The sequence below is a fragment of the Scyliorhinus torazame genome, chromosome 14 (assembly GCF_047496885.1).
Source record: "Scyliorhinus torazame isolate Kashiwa2021f chromosome 14, sScyTor2.1, whole genome shotgun sequence".
Taxonomy (NCBI): domain Eukaryota; kingdom Metazoa; phylum Chordata; class Chondrichthyes; order Carcharhiniformes; family Scyliorhinidae; genus Scyliorhinus; species Scyliorhinus torazame.
The window spans coordinates 47,084,625-47,104,678 of NC_092720.1; the positions used below are offsets into that span (position 1 = coordinate 47,084,625).

Here is a 20,054-nt window from a genome sequence, read left to right on the forward strand (position 1 = left end):
GATTTTTGTTTGGGTACACTACTTTTCCAAGTATAAAGAGACTGAGAGGCCTTAATCTTAGAATCATGGATAGGTTACAGCACAGCCAACTGGCCATTCAGCCAATTATGTCCATGCCGGGTCTCTGCAAGTGCAACCTAACTAATCCCACTCTTACACCCTTTCTCTGTAGCCTGCAATGCTTTTCACTACAGCTGCTTATCCACTTTCCTTTTGAAAGCCACCAGTGGATCTCCCTCTGCCATACTATCAGGAAGCGCATTCCAGATCCTATCCTCTCACTGCAAAGAAAAAGCTTTTCCACATCTCATCATCACTTCTTTTGCCAATCACCTTAAATTTGTTTTTAGCTGGTTCTCAACCACACTGCCAATGCAAACAGTTTCTCCCTATCTACTCCGCCCATACCCCTCATGATTTTCAATACCTCCATCGAATCTGCTCTCGGCCTTCTCTTCTCTGGGGTGAATAACGTAGAGCGGGATTCTCCGAGCCCGCGCCGGGTCGGAAAATAGCCGTTCACGACGGAAAGTCACGTGACGCCGTTTCGCTATTCTCCAAACAAGTGAAAACGGCGTGGTCGTGAAAAGCGCCGTGCGGCCTGGGGAGTTGCCTGAGGTGGTCCAATGAGCAATGCTCTGAACTCCTGCCGATACTGCGGCCCGGATGGGCAGAAGTCCCGATGGCGTGACCCGAGATCATGCCGACCCAGTTCTAATGTGGTTATAAAAATCGTCAGCCAGTCGTGCTGGAGGGTGAGGACGGGTGGCCCCTCCAGGTTCGGGTGGGGGGGGGGCATCTGCATGCTGCGCAGCTGTTGGGTATATGATGGCATAGGAGCACAGGGCACATGGTCAATGCAGCTGGCATGAGTGGATGCAGCCCATGTGGGGAGGGGGTTGTGCCCTCCTCCTGAGGGGAGGGCGTGTTTCACATGTGTGGAGGGGTAGGGAGGGTGATGCCAGGGGCACGGTGCTGTGTACTCACCCTGGCTGCTCTCATTAGGTCTTGCAGCTTTTTGCGGAACTATTCGTCGGTCCATGGGATGTACCCCACGGCGCTCACGGCCTCGCCCATCTCCCTCCACATACGCCGGACGGTGCTGCGCGGCCTGTTGCCGCCCGGTCCAGGGTACAGGACCACCCTCCTCTCCTCCACCTCGTCCAGGGGCGTGTCGAAGTCGTGGTCCCTAAATATCGGGGCAGAACGGCAGACGACGGCCATCTTGCTAGCGTCGGCAAATTCTGCGACGCAGCCCACGTATCCGACGCCGGACTGGGCCCGCTCCACCCGCGCTTCTCACGGAGGCCATTCTGGACCTTTGTGTTATGCAGGATCGCTGCTCCTAGCGGCCCACTGCTGCCGTCGTAAAACGCTCCGGCGTTTACAACGCCATCAACACTCTGCTGCTATAACGGAGAATCCCACCCACCAGCTTCCCCAATATATCTACAAAGCAGGTCGCTGTTCTCTTCAATCTTTTCTGCACCCTTCTAAAGCTTTCATATCCTTCCTGGAGTAAATTGGACATGAGGCCGAATCAGAGTTTTATAAAAGTTCATCATTACTTTATTGTTTTTGAGCTCTATGTTTCTGTTTATAAAGCCCAGGATCCCATATACCTTCTTAATTATTTTCTCAACCTTCAATAATTTCTGCAGGTGAACCTCTGTTCCTGCACTCCTTTTAGAATTGTACCTTTTATTTTATAGTGCCTCCCCTCATTCTTCCTCCCACATTGTATCATTTCACACTCCTTTGCAGTAAATTTTATTTGACACATGACCACCCATTCCATCAACCTGCCTATGTCCTCCTGAAGTCTAACACTATCCTACTCACAGTTCACAATGCTTCCAAGTTTTGCTTCATCCGCAAACTTTTCAATTGTACCCTATACACTCAACTTGATCTGAGTCATTAGTAAAAAGATAGACAGATTTTTAATCAGTAAGGTAATCGAGGGTTATGGGGATATGGTGGGAAAGTGGAGTTGAGGATTAACAGGCCAGATCAGACATGATCTCATTGAATGGTGGAGCAGACTTGATGGGCTAAATGTCCTCCTTCTGCTCCTATGTCTTAAACCCTAATGGTCTTATAATTCACGAAAAACAATCCTCTTGATGATCCTGGGGCATAGCTAGGAGAACATTAGAATAGCTCCACATAAGTTAGTTTATTGAGGATTGAAACTAATCATAGAAAGTATACCCAGTAACCATTATTAAGTATTAAACATGTATTCTTAGAACATAGCAGTAACAAACATTTCAACTCTTGCTAATAGTAGTGACCGCAGTGTATGGTGGGATTTAAGATAGATAACTTGACCACATTCCGAAGACAGACAGAATCAGACAGAAATAATGTGGTTGGCAATAATACAGCCAGCTCAATAACCAGCTCCAGCATCCTGCGCTCAGACAGACCATGGTACAGGCAGGAACCAGCTCCAGCATCCTGTACCCAGACGACCATGGTACAGGCAGGAAACAACTGAGATAAGAGATATGGGACAGATAAGCGATCGGAAGCTACCGATCGGCGGGCTCATTCTGGGGGGGGGGGGCCTATGTTCCTCCGCGCCGGGCCCCTGTGGGCTCCACCATGTTGCGTGGGGGCCGGCACGGAGATGGCCGTCGCGTGCATTTGCGGACCCGCGCCGGCCATGGCACGCATGCACAGACCCGTGCCGGCCGTGGCGCCCATGCGTGGACCCATGGACGTAAGTGCTGGGACCCATATCGGCAGCTGGAGCTGCGTGAGGTGCTCCAGCGCCATGCTGGACCCCTGTGGGTTGGGGAATCGCTGCTCTTTGCAGCCAGATGATGGCATCGTAAAACGCTCCGGCATTTACAATGGCGTCAACACTCTGCCACTAAAATGGAGAATCCCGCCCATGGTGTAACATTTCAGTCAACTAGGACAGTCATTGTGCTATTGTTATGAGTGTGCATTAATTGCAGTTATTCCTTTAGCAGATGCAACTATCCCATATCCGTTAATTTTCTTTACATTTTTCTCCCATTGCTACTATGCTCCCTATATATAGAATGATGCATAATTGCATAACTATGATAATAAGTTAACCACATTCACAGCAGTACTTAGCCATCAGGATGAAATTACATCACAAAATATTGCTCCACTGATAAAATAGATAAAAAAAGAAATACTGCAATTAAAGAAAAGCTGAAGCTTAGGAACGTGTCATTAGAGCTTCATCAGATATTTAAGCAGTATTCATGTCTTGTGCAGACCTGAATTTTTAAATGTGGCTGAGCAGAGCAGATAGCTTGGTACAAAAGAGAAACCCAAGCTTTTTGAGTCAGTTTTAGGAACAAGAAAGATGGGGCTTCCATTTCAGAGAAAAGGAAATAGACCAAGCATATCAATAGTTGAACAACTAAGATTGCAACCATTGCTTGGATTAGGAAGTGATACCAAGAATAGGGCTTTAAGAGTAAAAGGAAAACATATTTTCAACGCTCCATTGATAGGCATGAGTGGGCAGTAATCTTTTTCATTGCATTTATAGGCTGACAGAGAAACTGGAAATCTAGTTCCGAGTACAAATACAATGAAAAAGGGAACAATCACAAAGGCAACAAGAGGTATGGTAGCATTTATTTAGCACATATTGAAAACCATGCTAGGAAATTATTGTATTACTCTTAATTCCTTTTTATCTTCAGGTCACAATGACTGATAAAGCCTCAACACCCCACAATGTTTTGGGGCAGAAATTAAAAACAATGACCAAAGTGAATAGCTTCAACAATTTAAAAGCTCATGATTTAAATCCGTTTTTATCTTTCTAGGTATTAAAGCAGAAAGTTGGCTCCACTGAATTGAAAGCAATTACTTTTTTGTACTGCTTACATTCTACTTGTCCCTCTCCACCACAATGTCACTTCATTGTGCTGTACGGCAGGGTATCTGAAAGAACGTCCGCCATTTTGTGTTTATCTTAGTGCAGGCCGTGAGTTTGAGATTTCTGCAGTGACTTCCAAGACTGGAACTCTGTGATTGTAGCAGGTTGATCAGTTTTGAAGAATAAAAACAAATTGCTGCCGTAAATGAGCCTTAAACCTTTCTTTCTATAAAGGTTCAGAATAACCAGCAAAGAACATGTTTTATTTCTATGAAAATCAAAAATTTTCCTGGTGATATACCATCAATTACGACACGTGAGAGAGATCAAGTGAATGACGGCTTTAATACGCAAAGAACTTAGCTAGCCAGAGACTTCAGTACAGACTGAACGCCACCCACTGGACGCACCATTATATACAGCCCCGGGGAGGCGGAGCCCACTGCGGTTCCAACCCAAGCCTTAAAGGCATATCACACCAAACCTTAAAGGCATATCACCTATCTGGTGAATACATTCACCCCCTGTTTAAAAAAAACACAAAGTCTGTCGGGAGTGACGTGGGATCAAATGTTCAGTCTATCAGGAGGCCTGATCGTCCTCTTTGACCTCCTCAGCTCAGGCAGTGATGCGGTGGGCACAGAAGTCATCGATGATGATATATCCGGGAGCACGGCGGTCGGAGCTTCAGTCTGGCATGTCGAAGAAGTTTAGGGAGCAGGGGCCGGGTGGGTGGCTGGGGGCAAGAGTGCAGGTGCAGGGGGGGGAAATGGAGGCGCGGGAGGAGAGCGGTTGGTGGTGACTGGTAACGCGGGGATGCAGGGGGAAACAGTGGCGGGGGAACCAGCGGGCGCCAGATCCCGTCGGGAAACCGTATCTTGCCGTCCATCAGAATGCGCGCCGTAGGCGTACTGGGGGTTAGCATGTAGCAGCTGGACCCTCTCGACTAGGGGATCCATCTTATGGCTCCTCACATGCCTCCGGAGAAGAACAGGTCCCGGAGTTGTCAGCCAGGGTGGAAGCGAGACCCCGGAGATGGACCTTCTAGGGAAAACAAACAAACGGTCATGAGGGGTCTCGTTCGTGGCTGTGCAGAGGAGTGATCTAATGGAATGAAGAGCGTCGGGGAGGACCCCCTGCCAGCGGGGAATTGGGAGACTTCTAGACCACAGGGCCAGAAGGACGGCCTTCCAAACCATCGCGTCCAAACCACCTGCCCGTTTCCCTGCGGGTTGTAGCTGGTCGTTCTGCTCGAGGCGATGCGCTTACCGAGCAGGTACTGACGCAGCTTATCGCTCATGAACGATGTATCCCAGTCGCTGTGGATGTAAGCGGGGAAACCGAACAGGGTGAAGATGCTGTGCAGTGCCTTTATAACAGTGGCCGAGGTTATGTCGGGGCAGGGATAAGCGAATGGGAAGCGGGAGTACTCGTCAATGACGGTTAAGAAATAGGCTTTGCGGTTGGTGGATGGAAGGGGCCCTTTGAAGTCGATACTTAGGCGCTCAAAGGGTCGGGAGGCCTTCACCAGGCAAGCCTTGCCTGGCCGATAGAAGTGCGGTTTGCGCTCCGCGCAGACTTGGCAATCCTTGGTCATGGCCCTGACCTCCTCGGTGGAGTAGGGCAGATTGCAGGCCTTAATAAAGTGGACAAGCCGGGTGACCCCTGGGTGACTGAGGTCATTGTGGATAGCCCGCGTCGATCCTCTTGCGCGCTGGCGCATGTACCGTGGGACAGGGCATCTGGGGGCTCGTTGAGCTCCCCCGGACGATACTTAATATCGTAAGTGTAGGTGGAAAGTTCGATTCTCCACCTCAAGATCTTATCATTCTTGAACTTGCCCCGCTGTGCGATGTCGAACATAAAGGCGACCGACCGTTGGTCGGTGACGAGGGTGAACCTCCTACTGGCTAGGTAGTGCCTTCAATGCCGCACAGCTTCCACAATAGCTTGCGCCTCCTTCTCGACAGTGGAGTGTCGGATCTCGGAAGCGTTGAGGGTTCTAGAAAGAAAATGCAACTGGCCTGCCCGCCTGGTTGAGGGTAGCAGCCAGGGCGACGTTTGACGCATCGCTCTCGACCTGGAAAGGAATGGTCTCGTCCACCGCGTGCATAGCAGCCTTAGTGATATCGGCCTTGATACGGCTGAAGGCTGAACGGGCCTCAGCCGTCGGGGGAAATGTCGTGGTCTTAATAAGTGGGTGGGTTTTGTCTGCATAGTTGGGGACCAACTGGGCATAATAGGAGAAAAGCCCCAAGCACCGTTAGAGGGCCTTGATGCTGAGGGGAAGAGGGAGTTCCATGAGGGGGGGCATGCGGTCGGGGTCGGGCCCGAGGACCCCCTTTTCCACGATGTAACCGAGGATGGCTAGCCGGGTTGTGCGGCAAATGCATTTTTCTTTGCTGTAATTTAAGTTGAGGGCCGGGAGGTCTGGAGGAACTTCTCAAGGTTGGCGTTGTGGTCCTGCTAATCATGACTGCAGATGGTGACATTGTTCAAGTACGGGTAAGTAGCCCGCAGCCCGTACTGGTCCACCATTCGGTCCATCGTTCTCTGGAAGACCGAGACCCCATTAGTAATGCCAAAAGGGACCCTAAGGAAGTGGAAGAGTCGGCCTGCTGCATCAAAAGCCGTGTAGTGGCGATCTTCCGGGCGGATCGGGAGCTGGTTGGAGGCGGACTTCAGATCGACCGTGGTGAATACCCGGTATTGTGCGATCTGATTAACCATCTCCGCTGCTGCGGGGAAGTGGGTATGCATCAAGCTGCGTGAGCCGGTTTATGGTCTGGCTGTAATCCACGACCATCCGGTTCTTTCCTCCGGACCGGACTACCTCCACCTGCGCCCTCCAGGGGCTGTTGCTAGCCTCGATGACCCCCTCTCTCTCGCACGTGTCGGGTTGAGCAGAAGATAACGGCCAAGATGGCCGCCCCCACGAATCGCACAAAGCCGACGAAGCGTCGGAAAAGGGCGTGTCTGGCAGGCACTCAGCCACGTTGCGGGGCCTGCGGGCCTGTGAGTCCGTTGGCCGGGCCTGGTGAGTTTTCTGCTTTTAGGCCTTCGGTCTGGCCAGGCTGACTCTAGCGAAATGCCCCTTTTTGCCGCAGTCACTACATGTTGCGGAGCTGGCTGGGCAATGCTGTCTTGGATGTCGGCCCTGACCACAGAAGTAGCACGACGGGCCCCCGGTCTGGGCGGGCAGCTGCACGGCACAGGCCTGTGGCATGGTCGATCTGGTTGTAGCGCACAAAGACTCCGTGAGACGAATAGAGTGAAGTCGATGAGGCTTTATTAAGCGTGTCTGTTCCCCCGCAGCTCGATAGTAAACTGGCCTGCGGGGGAAGACTCCGGCTTCTTATACTCCGCCTTCAGGGCGGAGCTAGAGGTCAACGGCCGACCAGGACCTGGGATCTGTCAACCAATGACATTAGGGCTTCCAGTCCCACATGACCCCCAATACATACTACCACATTCACCCCTTGTCAAAAATGAACCCGGCGGGGTGATGCTTCGTATGGTGGTAAGGGTTTACAGGGCTGGTCCTGGGAGGAAAAAAAACATTCACATGGCAATACAGTATTGTACAATTTTGTCCTGTTGCAACTATTTACAGAGGGTATAGGAAGAAAAGCAAAATGTTCTTGTGAAAAGTCCATATTTAGTTTTAGATCGACGCCACGAGTCGGTCGGGTGGTCTGGTCGTCCGTGTCGATCGCCTCGGCCCCGGTGGTGGTGGTGCTTGTACCGGTGTTGTCGCCTCCAGGAGCCTTACGGTTTCAGCTTGGGCTTTATTCTTGGTCGGTGCTGAGGGGAGGGAAACCGATCCTCCTGGGAAGGGGGCGGTCGCGGAGTGCGATGGTGGCAGGAAGGGGGGGGGGGGTTGGGTTGATGGTGTCGGGAGGGGTGTGCGTGTTGCCGGCGGGCGTCAGATCCCGCAGGGAGACCGTGTCCTGTCGGCCGTCGGGGTACTCCACGTAGGCGTACTGGGGGTTCGCGTGGAGGAGGTGAACCCTTTCGACCAACGGGTCCGCCTTATGTGCCCGCACATGCTTTCGGAGCAGGATGGGTCCCGGGGCCGCCAGCCAGGTCGGCAGCGACGTTCCAGAGGAGGACCTCCTAGGGAAAACAAGGAGACGCTCATGAGGCGTTTGATTAGTGCTCGTACATAATGACAACCGGATGGAGTGGAGAGCGTCCGGGAGGACCTCCTGCCACCGTGAAACTGGGAGGTCCCTGGACCGCAGGGCCAGTAGGACGGCCTTCCAGACCGTGCCATTCTCCCTCTCTACTTGCCCGTTCCCCCGGGGGTTGTAGCTGGTCGTCCTGCTTGAGGCTATGCCCTTGCTGAGCAGGAACTGGCGCAGCTCGTCACTCATGAAAGAGGACCCCCTGTCGCTGTGGACGTATGCGGGGTAACCGAACAGTGTGAAGATGCTGTTCAGGGCTTTAATGACTGTGGCCGCGGTCATGTCAGAACAGGGAATGGCAAAAGGGAAGCGGGAGTATTCGTCCACCACATTAAGAAAATATGCGTTGCGGTCGGTGGAGGGGAGGGGCCCTTTGAAATCGAGACTGAGGCGTTCAAAGGGGCGGGAAGCCTTAATCAGATGCGCTCCATCCGGCCTGAAAAAATGCGGCTTGCATTCCGCGCAGATGTGGCAGTCCCTTGTGACTGTACGGACCTCCTCTAAAGAGTATGGGAGATTGCGGGACTTGATGAAGTGGTAAAACCGAGTGACCCCCGGGTGGCAGAGGTCCTCGTGGAGGGTTTGGAGGCGGTTAATTTGTGCGTTGGCACATGTGCCGCGGGATAGGGCATCGGACGGCTCGTTCAGCTTTCCGGGACGATACAAAATCTCATAGTTGAAGGTGGAGAGCTCGATCCTCCACCTTAAGATCTTGTCGTTTTTGATTTTGCCCCGCTGTGCATTATCGAACATGAAGGCTACCGAGCGTTGGTCAGTGAGGAGAGTGAATCTCCTGCCGGCCAGGTAATGCCTCCAATGTCGCACAGCTTCCACTATGGCTTGGGCTTCCTTTTCTACTGAAGGGTGGCGGATTTCTGAGGCGTGGAGGGTCCGGGAGAAAAAGGCCACGGGTCTGCCCGCTTGGTTAAGGGTGGCCGCTAGAGCTACGTCGGAGGCGTCGCTCTCGACCTGGAAGGGGAGGGACTCGTCGATGGCGCGCATCGTGGCCTTTGCGATATCCGCTTTGATGCGGCTGAAGGCCTGGCAAGCCTCTGTCGACAGAGGGAAGGTCGTGGTCTGTATTAGGGGGCGGGCCTTGTCTGCGTACTGGGGGACCCACTGGGCGTAGTATGAAAAGAACCCCAGGCAGCGTTTCAGGGCTTTTGGGCAGTGCGGGAGGGGAAATTCCATGAGTGCGCGCATACGTTCGGGGTCGGGGCCTATTATCCCATTGCGCACTACGTAGCCCAGAATGGCTAGCCGATCGGTGCTAAAAACGCACTTGTCCTCGTTGTACGTGAGGTTCAAGGCTTTGGCGGTCTGGAGGAATTTTTGGAGGTTGGCGTCGTGGTCCTGCTGATCGTGGCCGCAGATGGTTACATTGTCGAGATACGGGAACGTGGCCCGCAACCCATGTTGATCAACCATTCGGTCCATCTCCCGTTGGACGACCGAGACCCCGTTTGTGACGCCAAAAGGGACCCGTAGGAAATGGTATAATCGCCCGTCTGCCTCGAAGGCTGTGTACTTGCGGTCACTTGGGCGGATGGGGAGCTGATGGTAGGCGGACTTGAGGTCCACGGTGGAGAAGACTTTATATTGGGCAATCCGGTTGACCATGTCGGATATGCAGGGGAGAGGGTACGCGTCTAGTTGTGTGTACCTGTTGATGGTCTGGCTATAGTCAATGACCATCCTTTGTTTCTCCCCTGTCTTCACTACTACCACCTGCGCTCTCCAGGGACTATTGCTGGCCTGGATTATGCCCTCCTTTAGTAGCCGCTGGACTTCGGACCGAATGAAGGTCCGGTCCTGGGCGCTGTACTGTCTGCTCCTAGTGGCGACGGGTTTGCAAACGGTTTGCGACGGGTGAGGTTCGCAAACAAGGACGGGGGTTGCACCTTGAGGGTTGCGAGGCCGCAGATAGTGAGTGGGGGTATTGGGCCGCCGAATTTGAACGTAAGGCTCTGTAGATTGCATTGGAAATCTAATCCCAGCAAGGTGGGGGCACAGAGTTGGGGAAGGACGTTTAGTTTGTAGTTTTTGAACTCCCTCCCCTGCACCGTTAGGGTAACTATGCAGAATCCCTGGATCTGTACGGAGTGGGATCCTGCAGCTAGGCAAATCTTTTGTGCGCTGGGATAGGTGGTCAAGGAACAGCGTCTTACCGTGTCGGGGTGTATAAAGCTCTCCGTGCTCCCGGAGTCGACTAGGCATGGCGTCTCGTGGCCGTTTATTAGCGCCGTTGTCGTCGTCGTCTGGAGTGTCCGGGGCCGAGCTTGATCGAGCGTAATTGAAGCGAGACGTGGTTGTAGTAGTGGAGTGGGGTCCGTTGTTGCCGTCCAAGATGGCGTCGGGGATGGACAAAATGGCCGCCCCCATACATCGCACGTGGCTGGGGGGTCACAAGATGGCGGCGGGGGTGGACAAAATGGCCGCCCCCACGCGTCGTACAGGTCTGGGGCGGTCCAAGATGGCGGCGCCCCTCCTCCCCTCGTGGTGGCCGGGACCCAAAATGGCGGCGTCTGTGGGTCGCACATGGTGCGCTGGGGGGCTGGGGAGCGCTAGGACCGCGAGCGCTAGGACCGCGAGCGCTAGGACCGCGCGGAGCTCCCTCACCGGGGACAGCGGTGGTCGGGACCCAAGTTGGTGGCGCCGGCGGGTCAGACGTGGGGCGCGGGGTGGGGGTTAGGGGGGCGTTAGGGACGCGCAGAACTCCCTCCTCTCCGTGGAGAGTGTTGGCCGGGACCCAAAGCGGTAGCGCCGGCGGCGGGTCATACATGGGCTGCGGGGAGGGGGGTTGGGGAGCGTAAGCGGCGTGCAGGTCTCCCTGTTCTCCCGGGACCGCGGTGGTCGGGACCCAGAGCGGCTGCGCCTGCGGGTCGTACATGGCGTGCTGGGGGGGTTGGGGCGCGTAAACGGCTTGTAGGGCTCCCTGTTCTCCCGGGACAGCGGCGACCTCGCGGGACCGGGACACAACCGCATAATGGCCCTTTTTCCCGCAGCTTTTGCAGATAGCTGCGCGGGCCGGGCAGCGCTGTCGGGGGTGTTTCGCCTGGCCGCAGAAATAACAGCGGGCGCCCCCAGTGCGACTCGGCGTTTGGACCGCGCAAGCCTGTGGGGTGTCCGGGGGGGGGGTAGGGGGTTTGCCGCGATGGGTACGTACGGGGCCCAATGGGCTGCCGCGCGGTCGGGGCCGTAGGCGCGGGTATTACGCGCGGCCACGTCTAGGGAGGCTGCTAGGACCCGTGCCTCTGAGAGTCCTAGCGACTCTTTTTCTAGAAGTCTTTGGCGGATTTGGGAGGATTGCATACATGCCACAAAAGCATCGCGCATTAACATGTCCGTGTGTTCGTTTGCGTTCACCAACGGGCAGCTGCAGGCTCGTCCCAAAAACAGCAGCGCGGCGTAGAATTCGTCCATCGATTCTCCGGGAGCTTGCCGTCTCGTCGCGAGCTGGTAGCGAGACTTTTCAGTGCTGCGAACGCCGTCTGGAAATCCTCCGCGTCTTCGATGAGGGAGAAAATCTCCGTGCTCACCCTCGAGTGCAGGACCTGCAGTTTTTGGTCTTCTGTGACCCGGCCGGTGGTCGTTCTGAGGTAGGCCTCGAAGCAAGTCTGCCAGTGCTTGAAGGCTGCTGCCGCGTTCACTGCGTGGGGGCTGATCCTCAGGCATTCCGGAATGATCCTGAGCTCCATAGTCCTTTTTAGGCACGCTTAATAAATTGTAGCGCACAAAGACTCCGTGAGACGAATAGAGTGAAGTCGATGAGGCTTTATTAAGCGTGTCTGTTCCCCCGCAGCTCGATAGTAAACTGGCCTGCGGGGGAAGACTCCGGCTTCTTATACTCCACCTTCCGGGCGGAGCTAGAGGTCAACGGCCAACCAGGACCCGGGATCTGTCAGCCAATGACATTAGGGCTTCCAGTCCCACATGACCCCCAATACATACTACCACACTGGTGAAGTCCGTGTGGGGCTCGCAGGGTCCGCGGTGTACGCGCCGAGGTTCTGGGAGGCCACCTCTAATGACGTGGCTAATTTTACCGTTTCCTGCAGGTCGTTTGCCCCATTTTCTCGGAGTCGCTGCCTGACGTAGTTCGAGCGGATTCCAGGCACGTAGGCATCCCCGATCTGCAGCTTCATGTGGTCCTCCGCCGACACAGCTTGGTAATCGCAGTTTCTGCCGAGCATGGTGAGCTTTTCCAAATACTCATCCAGCGATTCCCCGGAGCGCTGCCGGTGGGTAGAAAGTAGATGCCGCGCGAACACCTCATTGACGGGCTTGATAAAGCGCTTCTTTTGAATCTCGACCGCAGCGTCATACGAGGCCGCCTTCTCGATTAAAACGGAGATTCTGCGGCTCACCCGAGCGTGGAGGAGGTGCAGCTTGCGAGTTTCGAGGATAGGTGCTTCTGAGGAGCCCATATATGCCTCGAAGCAGCGAAGCCAGTGCGAGAAGGTCTCCTTGGCTTCTGGCGCACGGGCATCGAGATCGAGTTTCTCTGGCTTGAGAGCGGGGTCCATAGTGTCGTTGTTTGCATATTAAATTGATATACCACCAATTATGACACGTGAGAGAGATCAAGTGAATGAAGGCTTTAATACGCAAAGAACTTAGCTAACCAGAGACTTCTGTACAGACTGAATGCTACGCACTGGACGCAACATTATATACAGCCCCGGGGTGGCGGAGCCAGAGGCGGAGCCCACCGGGGTTCCAACCCAAGCCTTAAAGGCATATCACAGCAAATCTTAAAGGCATATCACCTATCTGGTGAATACATTCACCACACCTGTGATTGATATTTCCATTTAAATCCATGGATTTATTTGTAAAGAAGACAAACTCGAGTCTTTTCGAGGCATAATCTGTGTAGTGGTTTGTGAAAAGTGACTGTTATCATGGATCAACAAGTCTGTGAGAAGGCCCCCTTAGATTAACACATGGACACCAGGCAAATATGTGAGTCCCAGGAAATGTCACCATTAAACTCAGAAAAGCTGCACACAACAGCCCAATGAACGTTTCTTGCATTTAAAATAATGATTATGGACAGGTTTTTATGGCCCCATCGCAGCGGTGGGGGGTGGGGGGTGGGGGGTTGGGGTGCTTGAAATGTGGTGAGAAATTGAGGAATTTGTTGGAAAACCTTAGCTCCATGGTATAAGAGAAAGCAGCAGTGTGGATAGAAGGTTGGGGTTGACAGACAGAAAAAGAGTTTGGGGGAATCATGTCACCGAGACTGGAGAAGTGCTGATAATGACCAAGAACCACCACTGGGTGCACGTAGATAATCTGGACTTGTATCAGCAAAGCAATCACAGAATTTACTGGTGACAGAAAAGTAGGTTCTGCCACCGCGCGAAGGACTTTGAAAGACATTTGTTGGTGGCATGGGTTGGCACGGGGGAAAAGTGACTTAATGTGAATTGTTGTGGAGTAATATGTTTTCGGATAGTGACTAAGGAATAGGAGGACATTGTTAATGGATAAACACCCGATGCACAAAATGACCTAAAACTTTAAATAATGACCGAGATTCTCCATTGCGAGTCCACCCCGTTACCGCTGTGAGCGAGAGAAGAGAATGTGGGGCTCAGCCATTCACTGCAGAGCACTGGAGAACCCCAATGCCACAGCGGCACTGTGTGGTAGTCACCATTGTTTGTATATAGTACACATATGAGATGTAATACGGTAAGGCTCCTGTACTACAGGTACGGGGGTAGATCCCTGCCTGCTGGCTCCACCCAGTAGGCGGAGTATAAATGTGTGTGCTCACCGAGCTGCACCCATTTCGGCAGCAGCTGTAGGAGGCAACACACCTCTGCGTAATAAAGCCTCGATTACGCTCTATTCTCGTCTTGTCGTAATTGATAGTGCATCAATGTATTACACAGAGATTTTACAGCGATGGACCTTCACATCAAGCCAGATTGCCTGCAGCTGCACCCTCAAGCAGACAAAGCCACGTTGGCTTCGTCCACTGGCTAGCTTGCTTTGAAGCCTACATCGGATCAGCGACAGAACCACCCTCAGAGGCACAGAAACTACAGATCCTGTACACACGGTTGAGCTCCGATATTTTTCCCCTTATCCGGGACGCGTACAACTACACTGAGGCCATGGCGCTTCTGAAAGAGAACTACACACGGCCGATCAACAAACTCTACACCAGGCACCTCCTGTCCACGCGGCAACAACTCCCCGGTGAGTCATTGGAAGATTTCTGCCGTGCCCTGCACGCCCTGGCGAGGAACTGCAATTGTCAGGCAGTTTCGGCCGTTGAACATTCCGAACTCCTAATCAGGGACGCTTCCGTTACGGGCATACGGTCGGCATACATCCGCCAGCGCCTCTTAGAAGGGGGTACGCCCGACGTCGCGGCGATCAAGAAACTCCCGACCTCACTAACGGTAGCCTCCTGTAATGTACAAGCGTACGCCCCCGACCGCACAGCGCCCCCCTCCTGAACATCGTGGACCCCACCAGCGACTGCCCCCAGCCAACCTCCGGGGGCCCAAGTGCTATTTTTATATAATTCTCTGCTTCAAGTATTTGTCCATGCTTCTCTTAAAAGAAACGCATCAACCATTCCTTGTTTCATACTATAAAAATCCTTCATGTAAAGTTTTCCTTAAAAAAAATCAAAAAGGTGGAAAGCTAACCCTGAACAAAGAACAAAGAAATGTACAGCACAGGAACAAGCCCTTCGGCCCTCCAAGCCCGTGCCGACCATGCTGCCCGACTAAACTACAATCTTCTACACTTCCTGGGTCCATATCCCTCTATTCCCATGCTATTCATGTATTTGTCAAGATGCCCCTTAATGTCACTGTCTGTTTACAGCAGCGGGATTCTCTGTCTGTTTGCAGCAGCGGGATTCTATGTCTGTTTACAGCAGCGGGATTCTCTGTCTGTTTGCAGCAGCGGGATTCTATGTCTGTTTACAGCAGCGGGATTCTCTGTCTGTTTACAGCAGCGGGATTCTCTGTCTGTTTACAGCATCGGGATTCTGTGGTGTTGTGGTCGCTGTTCTCCTGAAGGCTGGAAAATCTGCTGCAAACAATGGTCTGTTTGAGGTTGCACGGTTGTTTGAATGCAAGTAGTAGGTGTGTGGGGTTGACCTTGGCAAGATGTTCGCCTTCATCGATGACGTGTTGAAGGCTACGAAGAAGATGTTGTAGTTTCTCCGCTCCTGGGAAGTACTGGACGACGAATGGTACTCTACTCTGTCGGTTGTGTCCCATGTTTGTCTTCTGAGGAGGTTGGTGTAACTTTTTGCTGTGGCGCGTTGGAATTGTCGATCTGTGAGTCGAGCGCCATATCCCGTTCATGCGAGGGCAGCTTTCAGCGTCTGTAGATGTCTGTTACGTTCCTCCTCATCTGAGCATATCCTGTGTATATGGAGGGCTTGTCCATAGGGGATGGCTTCTTTTATGTGTTTAGGGTACAGAAAGCGATCACCAAGTTCCATACACATGAGTGTGTCCTCAACCAGGACCTTGGATTCATGTTGCATTACATTCACCCCCACCATCTGGCCTAGGCTTGCGAAATACTACCAACTGTCCTGGCTTGAGCCAAATCTCACCTATTTAACTTGCGATTATCCCTCTCTCCAGTCGCTCCATCTGGACCTGTAAAGACTTAATTACCTGCAAAGATTTGCATTCAAAGTATCATCTTGCATCTTTGATTTTGTCTATATATATGTTTCTGGAATCCACCTCTTCATTCACCTGAAGAAGGAGCTGTGCTCCGAAAGCTAGTGACTTGAAACAAACCTGTTGGACTTTAACCAGGTGTTGTAAGATTTCTTACTGTGCTCACCCCAGTCCAACGCCAACATCTCCACATCATGTTAATAGAGTGATTGGGGGAAGACTTTTTCTCTAGTCAGGCAGGCATTAAGAGAGTTCACGTTAAGTCACGTGCCACCTGACAGCCCATGCCATCCCCAGAATTCTTCCATAGTCCTTCTCAAAAATTGCTGAGGCCTTGATAGAAATCTTTGGATCCTCACTGTCTTCAGGTGATGTCCCGGAGGACTGGAGAATAGCCAATGTTGTTCCTCTGTTTAAGAGGGGTAGCAAGGATAATCCAGGGAACTACAGGCCGGTGAGCCTTACTTCAGTGGTAGGGAAATTACTGGAGAGAATTCTTCGAGACAGGATCTACTCCCATTTGGAAGCAAATGGACGTATTAGTGAGAGGCAGCATGGTTTTGTGAAGGGGAGGTCGTGTCTCTCTAACTTGATAGAGTTTTTCGAGGAGGTCACAAAGATGATTGATGCAGGTAGGGCAGTGGATGTTGTCTATATGGACTTCAGTAAGGCCTTTGACAAGGTCCCTCATGGTAGACTAGTACAAAAGGTGAAGTCACACGGGATCAGGGGTGAGCTGGCAAGGTGGATACAGAACTGGCTAGGTCATAGAAGGCAGAGAGTAGCAATGGAAGGATGCTTTTCTAATTGGAGGGCTGTAACCAGTGGTGTTCCACAGGGATCAGTGCTGGGACCGTTGCTGTTTGTAGTATATATAAATGATTTGGAGGAAAATATAACTGGTCTGATTAGTAAGTTTGCAGACAACACAAAGGTTGGTGGAATTGCGGATAGCGATGAGGACTGTCAGAGGATACAGCAGGATTTAAATTGTTTGGAGACTTGGGCGGAGAGATGGCAGATGGAGTTTAATCCGGACAAATGTGAGGTAATGCATTTTGGAAGGTCTAATGCAGGTAGGGAATATACAGTGAATGGTAGAACCCTCAAGAGTATTGAAAGTCAGAGAGATCTAGGTGTACAGGTCCCCAGGTCACTGAAAGGGGCAACACAGGTGGAGAAGGTAGTCAAGAAGACATGCGGCCTGCTTGCCTTCATTGGCCGGGGCATTGAGTATAAGAATTGGCAAGTCATGTTGCAGCTGTATAGAACCTTAGTTAGGCCACACTTGGAGTATAGTGTTCAATTCTGGTCGCCACACTACCAGAAGGATGTAGAGGCTTTAGAGAGGGTGCAGAAGAGATTTACCAGAATGTTGCCTGGTTTGGAGGGCATTAGCTATGAGGAGCGGTTGAATAAACTCGGTTTGTTCTCACTGAAACGACGGAGGTTGAGGGGCGACCTGATAGAGGTCTACAAAATTATGAGGGGCATAGACAGAGTGGATAGTCAGAGGCTTTTCCCCAGGGTAGAGGGGTCAATTACTAGGGGGCATAGGTTTAAGGTGAGAGGGGCAAGGTTTAGAGTAGATGTACGAGGCAAGTTTTTTACACAGAGGGTAGTGGGTGCCTGGAACTCGCTACCGGAGGAGGTGGTGGAAGCAGGGACGATAGTGACAGTTAAGGGGCATCTTGACAAATACATGAATAGGATGGGAATAGAGGGATACGGACCCAGGAAGTGTAGAAGATTGTAGTTTAGTCGGGCAGCATGGTCGGCACGGGCTTGGAGGGCTGAAGGGCTTGTTCCTGTGCTGTACATTTCTTTGTTCTTTGTTCAGGGTTAGCTTTCCACCTTTGTGATTTTTTTAAGGAAAACTTTTACATGAAGGATTTTTATAGTATGAAACAAGGAATGGCTGATGCGTTTCTTTTAAGAGAAGCATGGACAAATACTTGAAGCAGAGAATTATATAAAACTAGTGCGAGAAAGCAGGATCGTGCGATCATTTTTGGATTGCTCCAGGGAAGAGCCAGCACAGATATGGCAGGTCGATTACCTGCAAGCAAATGTGAAAGGACTAGCAGCATTACTGTACGAGCAAAAGCTTCTTTAGGTCATTTTTCCTTGTACATCTACATATATACTACAAACAAAGTAGTGCGGCACGGTAGCGCAATGGTTAGCACTGTTGCTCACAGGGCCAGGGTCCCAGGTTCGATTCCCGGATTGGTTCACTGTCTGTGCAGAGTCTGCACCTTCTCCCCGTGTCTTCGTAGGTTTCCTCCGGGCACACCCGTCCCAAAAGACGTGTTTGTTAGATGAATTGGACATTCTAAATTCTCCTTCAGTGTATCCGAACAGGCGCCGGAGTGTAGCGACTCGGGGTTTTTCACAGTAACGTCAGTGCAGTGTTAATGTGAGCCTGCTTGTGACAATAATAAAGATTATTATATTACAAACAGAAAATTCTGGACAATCTCAGCAGGTCTGACAGCATCTGTGGAGAGAAAAAGGAGCAAACATTTTGAGTCTGGATAACTCTTTGTCAAAGCCTATATGCCATACTTCTACTACCATCAACAATTACATGAAGAGGAAATGAAGCTCAGTATTTTTATGTACCAATACAGTCAAGTGGACTTTGAAGAGTATTTTTATGCAGCTGATATAAATCCCTTTGGTTGTCACTTGTTTAGTTGTCATGTATTCTACATTCCTTTCTTTAGTGACGCACATCAGCAAAGATATAATGCAATAAAAGTATGATTTTTATAATGGCAGCATATTTTCATTAAATTTCATACTTAAAAGCTTAATCCCCTGTCACCATTGCTCCTTTGTAATCATCTTATTTAGAGGAAAACAGCAAATGTAATATCAAATTATCTTTTCAAGTGAACAGATATTAAGGACTTATCCCAGTTAATTTCACCAACATAGGTATTTCACAGTTTCACTGGGAAGCATTCTTTGCAGTCTTAATGAAAGAATAAATGCTGCCTTATTTCCCTTTATCATCACTGTTGCCAAAGGTGTTAAACAAAATGAGGATCACAATCGGGGTAGAGGCAGTGGTATCAAAGATAACATCCAGTATGCCATCTTTCTCCAAAGATGATGCAAAATACTGTCCAAACTTTGCACAGTGGAATGGTAACATATTGCAGCACTCAACACTTAGATCAGAGTCCTAGACAAATACACAGCTTTATACTTTTAGGACAAATGAGCATGAGAGAAAAATTGATTTTAGCCTGGTGGAAAATTTCATGTTGGGGGCTGCTGCAGGATGCCCGCCAGGGCATCGAAGGCCATGGGACGTGGGAAGCAGCTGGCTGCCTCCATCTCAGAAGTGCATCCGGGGACACCTAGACATAGTGTTAGAACTAGGAGGGCCAAGCACATGGAGGATTACAGACAGTCACCCAAGGCCGGAATTGAACCCAGGTCCCTGGTGCTGTGAGGCAGCAGTGCTAACCACTGTGCCACAGTGCTGCCCAGACAAACCTACTTCAGGGAATCAGCCCTTCCTGACTTCTTTCAGTTCTGAGTTTCTCTTGACTAGGAAACCTGGCTGACTGTAATTGAAAACAGAATGGCTATTAAATCAATGGCAGGCAGCCTCATTTATAATATGTAAATGATGAGTGGATTGATCACCCTTAAATCTGGAAGTGGGAAAATTCAAGGCAGGCTGTTCCTCCTCCAGGGTTTTTGCATCTAACCTTTGACCGGAGTGCAACCTACCCATTTTAAGGAATTAAGATTCAGTTCTATGAATGTCCTTCAAAATTAATAGTTTGCTTATCCCACCTGGAATAAAAAAGAACTGTAGCCACTTATCTTTTACAGATGTACAGAAGGTCGATACCAATACAGTCAAGGAAAACGGCAAGTGGACTTTGAAGATGAATGAAAACAAGTTAACTCCAGCCATCAGTTACATCCTGAATGAGAATCATGTTTAAATAAGCCATGTTTCAGTGAGCCTCCAATCCTTACTTTTATAAATGATTTTACACAGCAAATGTATAATATTCAGAATGCAGGGCTGGAAGCAAAGTACTCGACCATTCTTTTACCAACTAGTTATCCCTACATTATCAAGCCCCCCCCCCCCCCCCCCCACCACCACCACCACCGATTTTGCTCCTGACTTTCAACATTGCTTCAAAATATTGGATTTTAACCACACCTCAAATACTTCCAATCTTGCAAGTTAAACACTTTTTCTAAAACCTCTTTTTAGGCTCACTTATTCACCACATTACTCCCTGAACATGAGACCCCTTATTTTTCATATTCTTCAGCTACTAG

The 20,054-nt window shown here is 51.0% G+C and overlaps 1 protein-coding gene across 4 annotated transcripts in view; it reads left to right on the plus strand.

Moving 5' to 3' along the window:
• Positions 1–19,844, plus strand: part of LOC140389291 (palmitoyltransferase ZDHHC5-B-like) — a 95,326-nt gene extending 75,482 nt beyond the window's left edge. For 2 of the 4 annotated variants that reach the window (XM_072473470.1, XM_072473473.1), the window contains exons 8-9: positions 3,542–3,617; positions 19,590–19,844. In XM_072473470.1, coding sequence (XP_072329571.1) covers positions 3,542–3,617; positions 19,590–19,705 — 192 coding nt within the window. In that variant the 3' untranslated portion in view covers positions 19,706–19,844. Of the gene's footprint in view, positions 1–3,541; positions 3,618–3,824; positions 4,001–18,199; positions 18,400–19,589 lie in introns of those variants that run through there. The other 2 variants (XM_072473472.1, XM_072473471.1) reach the window with 2 other exon arrangements.
• The last annotated feature ends 210 nt before the right edge of the window (positions 19,845–20,054 follow it).